We start from the raw sequence: 14,027 nt of genomic DNA on the forward strand, positions 1-14,027 counted from the left end.
TTTGGGAGGGTGAAAGCCCCCATTGCTTCCTTCTCCTGTGTGCTTTCTGGTGCAGCAGGGAACAGTCTCTGACCCACTGTGCTGTTTTTGTACAGCAGACTTTTTGGCTCTGTGTGGGTGTTTAAAACACCTCTATAGCAGCAGAATCAAGGTGGAAAATAAAAGCCATTGCAGGAGAGTTGAGCTGTGAAGCTTATAAGGAAGGCAGTCATGCCTGAGAATCAAATGAAAAACTGACTGTGTGTCTTAAATGCTTTCTAAAAGTTATGCATTTGTGCCTGGTGCTGAGCTGCTGTAACTTGGCATATGACATAGTGCTAGTTTATCTACCTTGACTGGGGCCCTTTAGCATCTAAATCAATTTACTCCGTGCCCCTGAGACAGAGGGCCCTTGATGATCTACTGCATAAGATGGACTGACAGGATGAGAAAACATGAAGAAGAAAAAATGGGCTAGACCTCTACTAGAGGAGCACAGGCCAGACAGACACTGTACGGGTTGCCACCAGGGGTACATTGCCATTGGCTAACCCAGTGCAAAACTACATGATGGAGGCAGGTTTCCCCTTGGCCTCCTGAAGGACTGGTTTGCATGATCCAATGCAGCGTTCAGGGCCAGCCCCTTGTCTCCCATTCTGCTACTGCAGCTCTGTGACCAGGTTAAGTATCTAAAGCCACTGTGTGGAAGAGCAGTGAGCGAGTGGGATAGATCCCATGAGTTATGTCTTATGTCCCTATATCTAAGATCCGAGACAAAAAATAACATCCTCAATAAAGTCTTCTGGGATTCAGGACAGGGGCTTCTGTTCTGGGACTATTCTCGTCACTCAGACACTAGTCCACTGACTGAATGAGCTGGCTATGCTTCTTAAGTCTCAGAAGTGCAGCTCATTCAGCCTTGTGCCTTGTCTTCATGACACAGAAAAAGATACTGCATTTTATGTTATGGAATAGTTCTTAAGCCTTGGAATATAACAGTTTTTACTTACCAGGTACTTTCAGACCACAGATCTGAAAAAGGGTAAGTACTGTTATCTCCACACTTCTACAGAGTGCTGACTGGACTGGTGTGCCTCTGTGTGCCTGTGCTTTATGGCACAGAGTAAGCTGTGGACAGAGAGGACAGAGCTGTGTGCCCACTGGCATGGCTACCGCTCTCCCAACACAAATGCTGAACTCCCACCTGAGTGTTTTTAGGAAGGATGACTGATCACTGCTGTGTTAAACAGCATCAGCATGGCCTTCATTGCACCACTCTGCTGAGACGGCTGTTTGCACATAATTGATACTGCCTTAAACTTTCTTGGATGATCTATGACTTCTACCTGTTTTGTTCGTGAAGACTAATCTTCATAGTTACCACAGTTTAAAAATGTAGCACCACAGAGGGTTTTTTTCCAGTGCTTTGAATTCACTTTAAAACACGTTTAAAACAGGGAAAACACATCAAAGGGGAACTTATCTTCCCTTATTGCTTGCAGTCACTATTTGAGCACTGAGCAGTCATTTAACTCTAATTTTGGTATGAAGTGAAAGTTTGGGCCAGGTGATATTTATTGGTCCACAATCGCAACATCAAAATGAGTTTTCACGGGGGAGAATATCTTGCAGATGACTCCCGTAGCTACCCCATTTTTTTCTAACTAACCTCCCATGGTTGCTGCAGAGCTACAAAGTCATTCTTTCTGCTTTACTTTTTTCTATATGCTTTGTTTTAATTGGCATCACTACTTAAAGCAATTAATTGTTTGAATAATATTTTCTCTGGGATCATATACTGTCCTCTGCTAGTTGGACTCTCAGTCAGGGCCTTGTCTGTGTAAAGACAGCAAGATAATTCTTGGTGTCTCCATCATACTTCTGCACCCTGATCCTTCATCTCTTCCAGCTAAAAGCTCACCTGACCAAGAAATGCAGGATGCTCAAAACTGATTAATTCTATGGGAGTGGGAGCACTCCACACTGTCCAAATTACATGAAGCATCTTAGCAGGGTCAAGAGACAAAACAAGAAGGAACATTTGAAAAAGAACTAGAACCACAGCAGGAACAATATTGGACTATGTGAATACACAAAGGATCCACAGAGAGAAAGTAGTGACAGATTTTGGCCCTTTTTGGTCTGCATTTAAATGTACTTCCACCTGACTGGTCTGTCTGCTTGCTGAACAAATAAGGTAACCAGAAAATAACTCATGAATGTCAAACAACAAATATCTCATATGCATAATTTATTTTAAAGTTTATTGCGTCACATTATACAAGCATTAAACATGGCTTTATGTTGATGATATTTTTTAAAGTGTGAAAACTTGACATTCTTCTCCATAGGATATTTCTATTTACAAATAAACAATCTCTATATACTTTATATATATATATATATATAATATATATATGGTAAATAACATAAATCCCCTCAGAAAGATTTAAAATAAAAAGGAACTGATTTGTAAACACGATTTCTGTTGTATTATTTGGTGGCTTGAACACAGATGATGTTCTATACCTAGGATTTTTCTTTTGTTAAAGTATCCAGGTTGTTAATTTACATTTTTTATTCTAAGATCTGTAAAACCAACATGGGACAGAATGCAAAAAACGTAGCAAACAGGCTGAAAAACAGTCCCAATATACAATTTTGATTTCCTTGGTTTTAAAAACTGGTGTGTAACTGCTCATGGAGTACATGCTTGCTGTCAAGAGTGGTCTACGGAGATCAATCCTATGCTGATTGCAAGATGATTTCACAGTAAATCCTTTGATGTGTACTGTCCTGCTTGCTATGTAAAATGTCTGTGGCATGCATTGAGGTTGCATTTTTTTCTCATTCCCTTGAAGGTAGTGCTCTTGTGGAGCTGTAATAAGTAAACAACATATAGGATGGTCACCTGGAGGTTTAAACAAAACCCATCATCAGATCAGAAAGAAGGGAATGGCATAAATTTGCTATCTAGAGACCATTAAAATCCCATTGTTATTAGCCTATTATTTGTATTATATTTTCCTAACTAATTAAATAAAAAGGGGTCCTCTTTCCTGAGTGTTCTGCTATACAGCTCTGAAGGACTCAAAGGAAATCTATTCACAGCAGACCAGCAGTGCAGAAACCTCAGTAGGTTGACTGGTCAATATCAAGTGACAGAATTGTACTCAGGATCTGCCAGGGAGGTTAGAGCCCCTTTCAACATCATACTCAGCACAAGCTTGGTAAACAGCCAACTCGTGTTCTCATTGAGAGCAGAACAGGACACAACTTCTAGCAATGTATGGTCATGAAAACTGATCATAATGTAGCTAGGTCGAAAACTATTCTCAAGAGCAATTATTATCTATTGTATTTCTGCTGCACTTTATTTGTTTTGGCACATTCCTCTGGAGAGGAAGCCTGTTTATATTCTACCAGGCTTCAGTTCAGTTCTCGGAAGCTACTGAGATCTGTGTTGACAAAGCTATATCTTACCGTGGAGTTTGCAGAGGATCACACTCATATGGTTGACACTGATTTTATGCATGACTCATGTCTCACTTTACTACTTAGCAAACAGTTTCTAAGCTCTTGTCATCTGTTGTTTTAGCTATTAAACAGAGGGTATGCAAACTAATCCAATCGCTCATGTGAATTTGGTCTGAATGAGATTTTGCACAGCAATCCTGCTCGAGAGTCCACAGACTGCAAGTGCACTGCACACACCTGTAGGTGGTGGATGGTAAATACTAACCCATCTGGCATGTGTGTATCGGAGGGTGACATTGCCTAATCCCCACTCCCTATTTACAGAGACAGAAATAACCCCATTTCTCCATTGCCCACATGGGATGTGTCCACAGCTGCTGTAATCGGAAGCTAAGATGAACAAGTTCACTCCCTCGTTAGGCAGGAATACACCCCACTTGTGCTCCCCACTCAGTTTGGCACCATGTCAACAGAGAACAGATTAATCCTGAAATCCCTTCAGTGCTTATTTTGCCTCATGGGACCTTCAGGCTAGGGACAGAAGCACCTGATAAATGGGAGCTGTTGTGCCATTTATCCTCTTCATGTAGGATGATGGGTCATTACTGGAGGTGGTTCTTTGCTGTGAGGTATAGGCAGGCAGCAGCCACAGAGAAAAGGGTGCATACATTTTCTTCCACCCCTCTCCTTCTTCAAGCCATATTATGTTTCATTAAAACTTACACCACCACCACCCCCCCCCCGGAAATAGCACAGTTCTCTATTGCAGTGGAAAGAAGTTAATAGATCTAATTTGGCAAGATAGGGTCCTGGTGCAAGTGGTCCTGATGTCTTGTGGAGCTTGAGGCATCTATCCATAGGGTCTTGCACTGTGTGGTCTATCCAGAAGGGCAAATTCTAGCCCTTCTATCAAATGATTTCCAGGACAACTTGTAGAAACAATTTGCTGAATTTTCCTCCTTCTTAAAAATCTTCAAAATAACAAGGTCACAATTCCTTAAGATTTCTGAGAAAACTATCATTTCTATGGAGCTCCAGTTATTTGGGAAAAGACTAGACAAATGGATTAGCTCCATTTTGTATCTAGCTCGATCATCTCCAGGACATAGGCTTGCTTCCACTTGGCTTCTTACAGTCTTGGCTTTTGAACTTCCTTCTTCGTGTTGTAGCTGATGATGCCACTGCACGTTCTGCAAGAGGTGGTAGAACTTTTGCAACACTATGCATTTTGATTCATGTTGCTCCACCCAACACTTTTGCAGTCCTCAGACCTACAATGCCACTATTTGGGTTAACGATCTGGGAAATTTTTAATTTCTTAGTGTTGAAGAATTTGCAAAAGGATATAGACAGTGGCCCATTTCACCCAAATCTAATTCTCTAGCCTGTGTAGAACTGCTCTGCATGAAGGATTTCAAGCTATTTCAAGATGTAGTATATTATACTACAGTATGTTCTTTTATTTTTCCCCTCCACCCTTTCATATATAATGGAAGGAAGAACAATGTAAATGTAGAGATCCTGGATGACTGTGTTCCTTTGCTCTGCTGACGTTGTTCATCTGTTGTTTGGGTTTTTTTGTTTTACTTATATAAGTAAATAGATAGGTCTTTAAGACACACTCTATCTTCTGTTATGTGTATCATACACCCTAATTCCTGACAAGGCCTCAATCTTATCTTGCAATACAAATTCACAGGCAGTTCTGGGCGAGATGCCCTAGCCTCATTTGTTTCCTTTAGAGACCAGACAGTCCTACAGCTGAAAAGGCACTGTTCAGATCTTTAGAACATATTACCAAATTTTCACAGTATAATTTCTAAATAAATGACCCTACAGTTAGATACCTCTGGACACATTTAGATGCTTGTCTATCTGTCAGCATTTCTGCACACTTAAATTTTTCAGCATTGTTAGACCGGCTGATTAGACTCACGATCAAGCATCTTCTCCTAAAAATTACTTCAGTATTGTTGGGAGTAATGGAAATGTTCCACATATAGGACCTTAACTCATGGTAAACACAAGCTAACACAGCTTAGTCCACTGTGGAAGAGGGCAACTTTGCCATGCATGTGCTGCAGGTGGTGTCCACACACATGGACAAGTACTGCCATGTTGCCAATGCGCAGTCACTGATTATGGAATAGCAACTTGGTCATGAGAACGAGCCATAAGATCACTGAATGCTGTAAAGCATTGTAAGATATATAACTGCTTTGAAGTTCAGGGCCCTGAATTTAAGTCAGGGCCTGGGAGCTTCCTGGAAAGAGTGCAGAGTCTTAAGCATTGGTCTGATCTGCTCATGCTGACCTTAGCTCTGGAGAAGACTAAGCCTTGCAAGACCTCTCATTTCAAAAGGCTTATAACAATAAGCACCGTATTAAACATGGGTGCACATGTGCTAAGTGCACACAACATTGACCGACTATTCCTCTCAGTGCACTCTCCACTGTAGAAAACCAGGAAATTTTTATAAACAGAATTCCTATCTTCTTTTAAGCAGTTTCTTCCTCACCCCATCATGGCCACTCATTGTGATAAGATTTTCCATTTTTCTTCCTTTCCTTCCGCTCTTTCTGTAGACGTTCTAGTTCAGCTTCATACATCATTTCCTGGATCAGGTACTTTTCCCTCCTCATCCGATCTCTGAGATCTTTTGGGAGATCTGGGATTAAGTAGGAAATCAGGTGCTTTATGCAAAAGACAAGGTGCTGTGAAAACATAAAAGGGATGAAAAATTAAGATGTTAGGAAAAAAACAAGTACTTTCCATATCATCTGAAAAACCCTCTTCTTCCAATTCACAAAAAGATGCTGTGTTAGAACTAAAGCCATTACTAAATTTGAAGAAACCAAACCATGATGTTTTTTCCCCAAAAAAACTCCAGCCCGTCAGTGGAGTATGGATTGCAGCTAAAGTTATGAGCATCCGGGTTCAAATAAGGCCTCAGAACTGCTGTATGACCTATCTGTTCAAACCCCTGAGGTCATGATTTGCTGTAAGATTGTTTGGGCAGGGCCTGGTATTAGTGGATTGCTCTGCAGGAAGAGGAGAATCAAATGATAGAATACTTTCCTGTTGCCAGAAAACCCTTGCATGAATATTGGAACTGTAATAAATGTGATGATGATTCGTGTTATAAAATATATTGACCTTTAATATAAATGTATGTGTTGTAAATATTTTGTAATGTATGTATGTTAAATGGAAAGTAGCCGCAGTTTTGTCACTAAAATTGCTTTGAAGTTTGTTTTTGTAAAGACTATTACTGCGCATGGACAAAGGGAGAATAGAAAAGTACCAGACAGACCCTTGTTTTGATGGAAAAATACAAGGAAGACCCTTGTTTACACCAGGGGGTCTGAGAAGATTCAAGAAACTCCACTACACTTGCATGGACTAAACACACCCATCTTATGAATATGTATTAGGAAAGACTATAAAGGGGGTGGGTTTGTTTACATGGTTTGCATCGGTGGCAGAGCAGAGACTCCTCGGCGTACCCAGCACTGTTTTGGTTATTCTTATTTCAATAAAATGATAAAATTATATTTGGCTTTTGGCTTCTAAATTTATAATGGAACCAATGAATGCAAATGCAAAACAAAACATTTTTTCTTATACTGTGTCTCTCATCCAAAGACATATTCCCATTTACTAAACATCACAATTAAATACAAGGTAACTGATCCTTTGTCCCTCATGTTTTAGTCATGCCATGTCAAAGCTTGAGTGTGATGGAGGAGGATTGCTTGAGTGTCTTTTTTTGTTTAATCAAAGATCCTGCTTGGAGATTTACTCACTCCAGAGGATGAGGAGGAGCAGAGAAACAGAAAAATCTCCCATCTCAGAAAGGACACTCATTCTAGATTGGAGAAATAAAGGTATTTCTTCTTCTCCAAGCAGAACACTTCCTTCGAATGCCACTGAAAAGAGAATGTAATGTTTTCCCTTGTATTCTTCACTCATGAGAAATAAATTCACAATACTTTAATTGCTAGGGTTTTTTTCCAAACCTAAAAAAAGCCTCTTCTGTCAGTTTATGCTGGACAAATAATTCCTTTTGCAGTGACAGGAAATACATTTGTTTGTCTTTGAGGGAGGTCAAGATAGCCAAAATAACCACACCCACAGTGCCAAAAAGATGTCTGAGTTTAGACAGTTACTTTATTTATGAAAAAACCTACCTTGAATCACTTATCTCTTAGTTTAATCTTTTACTGTACTTGCTGTAGCAATCACAATACACCCATTAGTGTTTTCCACAGAGAAAGACAGTTGTGGTTTCTGCTGCAATTATCTTTTTGATTTTGTAGACATAGTTAAGGAAACAGTTTCCAGTGCCAATAAACAGAGGGGCCCCTTTTGAGGGAGACAGCTGTGAGCCAGCCTATGGCTTTGGTTGGGGCAAAGCAAAGTCGTATCTCTTGTGCAAGTATTGGGCAGACAGAAAACTATTCCACAGCAGGTTGCATGTTTGGCTGGGCACTGAGACTTGAGCAGGGCTGATTTTTCTTGCCTTAGTTATCTTTGCCCTTATGCCATGCTGCCTTTATGCCAAGTGTGTATCAAGAAGCAAGGGTGACCTGCCAAGGTCATTCTTGTAGTCCCTTTTCAAGACAGGTACCCTGGCTCTCAGTACTGACAGCTCAAGAAACGAAGAAGAGATAAGCCCAGCAGCCCTCTATCAAATCTTTCTTTCTTTTTTCCCATTAATGTTTCCCACAATGCAGCAGAGATGATGGAAGATCTCCTTAGGACCAACCTCTAATGAGGCAGCCCAGTGTAGAGGAAGGAGAGAGACCAACCTACAGTGCTATATTCTCACTTCGTCTGGGAAGGGCTGAAAATGACAATTGGGGAATTCACTGCAGAGCCACCAAGACATCCCTACAACAAGAAATCATCTAGAGGATGTTTCCCCTTCACCTTTCCTCTAATTCAAATGCTTCTGTTCTGTGATCCAAAGAGGTGCTTCAAAAGCTCAGTTCAGAATGAATTTGCACAGTACTGTGAGCCAGAAATGCAGTATGCGCTTATGAACATTATGCCAATAATTTATGATGATTACATCTTCCGTATCTGTGTTGGATGTCCTGTTGTTACGATTTCAGAGCAGAGGATTGAGCAAAGAGTTTTTAAAAATCATTTGTTCCCTGTTGCCTTCTTCACAGTGTAAAAGGCATTTCAAACTGCTTGTTCTGGAGAGATGCTGAGCCCCTGGTTTCTGGCAGGGATATTCAGGCACCTGAAATTCAGGCTTAAGAGGCACATTTTGTTTTGTAAATGATCTCATCCTATTTAACTACCCTCCTGTCTCTCTTTTTGAAAATCACCATGGGTATACCAGTCATGTGAAGTTAGTATTATCTTCTCTGGTTTGTCTTAAAGATTTCTGAGATCCTGACAGTAAGTACTAATATTATAAACATTGCCAAAGGTATTGAATTCTTTTCATCATCATCATCTTTGTGATGTTAATCATTCTGGGGAAATGAATGGTATTAAAAAAGTAGAGAAAAAGCTAGATGTGTAAATATTGTAACTTAAACTATCTTTATTTTTCAGTTGTTCATATTTCATCTTTTCTTCTCATGTTCCTTCACCCCTTCCTCACTCACTGAGTCAGCATAAGGCTTTCCAGCCTAGACAGGTTATGAATGCCAGACCTCAGAAAGCAAATAAAAGCTTAATTTATTGCCCCTTTTTGCAAGTCACTGTTACAGTTTTCAAAGCACTGCATTCCTCTTCTTCTTAGAACCTAAATACCTGTGACTGTTCAGAAAAGAGATCTAAGAATATGAAGCACAATATAAGTAGCAGAAACTAACACAAAAGCTCAACAGCTGTCATCGTAGATCAGCCCAACAAAAAAGCTTCAAAGGGAAATTTGTTTCATTTTGTTGGTTTTGTTTTGCCACCTGAATGGCCACTGACCTCAAATACAATAATGAAAGCCAATCGCGCTGCTAAGACATGCCAGAACTGCAGTGTGTAACCGTAGGGCACTGGGGAGTGAGGAGGGTCTCGGTAGTCCCTGTATCTGAAAGACAAGCAGAGGACAGTAGTTAGCAAGATCCTGCCCTGCTACCTGGGAGGAAGGCAAAACCAAAACCCAGCTGCTCTTGATCACTGCATTTTCTGCACCAGAATTATCTCAGTTCAGACTGTACAAGTTACCACAACGCTGCTTGATTCTAATGCTGAGCCTACACTAGTGTTTAATTTCAGATCAGGTGCATGCTTTTGAAGCAAGTGTCCAGATTACCTCCACCTGCCACACTTCGGTTCACCCAAAAGGGTTTACTGTCAGATGAAGCCTAACAGTAAGATGAACTCCAAGAGTGCACTTTGTGCTCCAGCTGCTAATGGAAATTTAGTGCAAAGGACCAGGCCAGTACCTGTATGAAGCAAAACTGCTGAAGCAAATACAGAGGATGCTGGGTGCTCAGCACTGGCAGTTTGGCCCTACAGCATCTCCCTTCATAGCACAATGAAGGCACCTCCTCAGAACATGGAGCAGGGTGGAATGCTCTGTTGTTCTGAGGGCCACTTTTTTCCCACTACAAGTTCATTTTAAAACCATAAATGTTCCCAATTTTGTCAGCCTAACAGCCCTCCCAAAATCCATGTGCAACTGCCTTATGGGCTCCATTTGGCCTTTGGTCAATTAGCTGGCTATCCCTGGTGTATAGCATCCTGACTTTAGCGGAGCCAGAAAGGCACCTCTTGGTATGCCAACAGGGCAAGGGCTGTGTAAGAAAGGGATGTAGTGTCTTGTCTCACAGAATGTTTCTTTAAAGACTTCAGATCTCAATAACATAACTATCTATTGGGAAAGCTAGATGCAGGAAGACTCCAAAATTACATTAACAAACCATTTATTTGTCTAAATCACACATTCTGGAGTCCATTTCTACTAGTAGTATGGCAATTTCAAAATACTATTTCAGAAACTTGATTTAAAAGTAGTGTAAAAATATTTTTTCTCCTTAATCTGTTTCCTAGATGGTACAGAAAACCCACTACAAAAGATATTGAAAATACCATAGTAAATAATACACTTAAGCTTGATTTCTAAGTTAGTTTTAAGAAACTAAAGAAAACTCAGGTGAGCAAAAGAAATAAACAGTCATTTCACCTCTATGATAACCTGTATTTCTTTGTGAAGGTTCACCTTCTTATATAGCAGAGGGTGATATACAAAATGAAATAAATTGCATCTTGACATCTTAGTCAGCAACAAACATATCTTGAATTGCTGCATCTCTAGTGCAAGTTCATAAAACTGAGGTGATCTTCCCTTCTGCAAGCAGCATTCTGTCTTCATAGTTTAGGATGTTTTACAAGATTCTAAGCATCCAGAAAACAGAAGTCCCCAGACCAAGTCCCAAGTCAGTAGAGTATGTCTCTTTTTTGTACTTGCTAGGAACCAAGCACTACATGTGAAGAAATTAGGATACCTTTTATAACCAGCCAGAATAACATGGCACCATCTGGGTTCCAGATGAGCAGAAGTTAACTGAATATGGCCACTGTTATTGTTCAGACAGACTGCCTTCCTGGAAAAATGCCTACACTATTGCACAGTAGAACATATTTCCTTACCTCATTATCAATATCTGGCTTGAAGTGCAATTAAAATGACTGATGTTTTAGCACAATTCAGGTGGGTTAAGTAGCTGATAAACTCAGCTAAAGAAAGTAAGATGTTAATTTTCTTTCAAGGGTATATGTACATAACAATTCAGCGTCCTCCAAAAGAACAGATTTATCTTCTGGAGATTTATGGCACCAATTTTAATAGGTGTTCTGTTTATGGCATACGGAGGGTTCAACTTTTTTTATGATGGGATTTCCACCATCGGCTTTAAGTAGCAGAAACCTCACGCTTAAAGTTGGGGAAGAAAGGAATTAAAGGGAAGAAAGGAATTACACAGGGGGAAGAGAATGATCAGAATTACAAAACATTATTAAATGGTGCTATGGCAAACAATATGGAATGGAGTATCCTCAAAGTTGTAATGCTCCACAGAAAATGCTGTGTGTGGATTCAACATTAGGATGTTCTTTCTTCCAAATAAGCTGCATCAGTCTTAAATATCAGTTAGATAAACAAAAGCATCAATGCTACCCCCTTCCCAGTTCATTATGCTATACCACTCAAGCTTCTTACTAAAAAAAAATGTGATGGTATCACAAAGTATCACTGACTTTTGCTGTATCACAGAGTATCTTTTGTTCTTTAGGCACTCATGAAAGGATATTTTAATTCCTCACAGTGAAAAATACTGGGTCTAAGCGTATCTGCAGCTGCCAGGACTCATGCTTGTAAACAATTTTGCAATAAAAAAATGGTAGCTGTATTTGTTGTTTGGTATTTTTGGTTGGGACCCCATTTAAGTCCTTTACATAGATCCTTGATGCTTTGGATCATTAAAATCAATCAGGTGCAAATCTGACATTACAGGCTAGTCTCAGGCTGCTAGTTCTCCACTCTGTTGGCTGAGGACAATGACATACAGATAATTAACTGCTCATTTTATTTTGATTCAAACCATAAGTATATGAATGTTATTAAGAATTAAACCTGTAAGCAATGACATAGACATTCAACAATTAGGAATTGCTGTATTTGAGGTTTCATAAAGGTAGTTTAGGACAGACCCTGTTTATGCCTGGCAGACCTCTGAAATAACTCAGTGTGGTCATTTCTGTGCAACCTTGACTTCCCTGTGCATGTGCTAGGATGTAATCTGATTACAGTTTCATCTCACTGGTACCCAAGTAACCAGTCACCTATTACTGGCCCTTTGATACTACATTGCTACATGATGATTGTGTCTGATTCAAGTCATGACACCATAGAAATCCTGCACTTGGAACACCTGTCAGCTATCTTCTTTTTGACTTCTCCTGTATCTAAGGAGGGAATCATGCAGGTAACAGCCAAGAAGTACCATAAGCATGTCCCTGAATATCACAGTTAATTCTTTCAATTACTGGTTTTTAAGTTCTGAAAATTAGTGCCAACCCCAAATTTATCATGATGCTTCTCCCCTACAATGTCTTAAAGCAGAGAGGTATTTTAATCAGATACTTACCTGCAGTATTTTAATGGTGAACCAGAGAATTCACTTCCATTTGATGTTGGCTCTGAACGGTTTTCAAAGTCAGACACCAGAAATACTGATAAACTGGCATTAACATAGCCAACCATACACCTAGAGGAGAAAAAAATCCTGTAGTCAGGACACAGTGAGGTTTTCCCATTAACTGTTGTACTCAGGAGAATGTTCTCTGGGTTTCATGAAATCCACAGTATAACTGTGATGCTTTTTAATATATGAAAGGGATGTTGGGGCAATATAAAAGAAATACTCAGGTAGGTCAGATGGACAATAGAAGTGAAGAAATGGTAGATATCTAGGAGAAGAAATGACGAAGACTGGCACTATCACTTTTCAAAAGAAAAGTCACCTAAAAAGTGACAAAACAGAGGTAGAGAAAATAATGAGTAGCACTAGGAAGATAATAAGAATATTCCCACTGTTAACCTCATGGTACTAGCACAAAGGGATATTAAATCAGATGAAAAGACAATGTATTTAAAACAGCTTTTATACAAAATGTCCAGTTAATCAGAAGAACTCAGTACTAAAAGATCCCAAGAGTGGCTGAGCACAGTTTGACGGGTCAGGCACAGTTTGGAGAACACTGAGTAGGAGAAAGTACACCGCCTGAAAAGGGGCTGTGGGAGTCACCAGAAGGCTCAAGTTTGGTGTTAATAAAGCTGAGGAGAGATATTGCAAGTGTACTGTGCTGTTCACTCTGTGCTGCCTAAGCACAGGTAAGTCTAGGCACACTGCTCAACTTGGAGCAGAGTATAATGCACAGTAAGGGTTTGTTTCTTCATGTTTTAAACTATGGATTTTACAGTCTTGGAGAAATTGCATTTAAACACCATCTGGCTTTGTCTCAAAATCTCCACACTGACTCGATTTGGAACTTAATTTAATTACAATATTTTTCTAGTATTACTGGGTGTCATATGGATCAATACCTAGAGATGGTTTTTGTGAAAGAATAAAGCACCTCTCTCATTTAAGTTATTCAATAGCAGATTTTTTGACTCCTTAATTTGAGAAAATTCAATATTCCTGTAGATTTTTTAATAGCTTCCTGCTTTTGTAACAGCACTTACTAATAACAATATCCAGAAAGCTGACATAAATAGTTTTTATCCAAAGTTGGCTCCTTCAGAGGATTACTATCTGGTGGTTTCATCTAGAAAATCACTCAGAAAAGCAGAAGTGTGAAATCACTATACAAGTTTTGTGAAAAGATAAGAGCTTCCCTAGTGAGCCAAGCTACTTCCCCTATGCAGAAGCCAGTCAATCTTATTTGAGTCTTCCTGAAAATAAAATTTCTAAAGGTATTGTTTTTTCATGCATGGTAGTCCTGAGAAAATCAATAGCAAGGAAAGTTGCTGACAGTGCCTCAAGGTCCTATGGATCTTCAAAATGGCACAAGCACAGGCACGTGCTCAGGAACGACTAGCACCAGAC

General features: G+C 39.7%; 1 protein-coding gene across 5 annotated transcripts in view; it reads right to left on the reverse strand.

The window, feature by feature from the left end:
- Positions 1-1,483: 1,483 nt before the first annotated feature.
- The window catches only part of ANO4 (anoctamin 4), a 203,708-nt gene continuing 191,164 nt past the window's right edge, over positions 1,484-14,027 (reverse strand). For 4 of the 5 annotated variants that reach the window (XM_026868396.1, XM_026868395.1, XM_026868393.1 and 1 more), the window contains 4 exons: positions 12,564-12,683; positions 9,397-9,502; positions 5,975-6,170; positions 1,485-2,890 (listed from right to left, as the gene is read on the reverse strand). In XM_026868396.1, coding sequence (XP_026724197.1) covers positions 5,979-6,170; positions 9,397-9,502; positions 12,564-12,683 — 418 coding nt within the window. In that variant the 3' untranslated portion in view covers positions 1,485-2,890; positions 5,975-5,978. Of the gene's footprint in view, positions 2,891-5,974; positions 6,171-9,396; positions 9,503-12,563; positions 12,684-14,027 lie in introns of all 5 variants that reach the window. The other variant, XM_026868394.1, reaches the window with a different exon arrangement.

This window comes from Athene cunicularia, assembly GCF_003259725.1.
Source record: "Athene cunicularia isolate RWA chromosome 1 unlocalized genomic scaffold, athCun1 chr1_part2, whole genome shotgun sequence".
NCBI classification, from domain to species: Eukaryota; Metazoa; Chordata; class Aves; order Strigiformes; family Strigidae; genus Athene; species Athene cunicularia.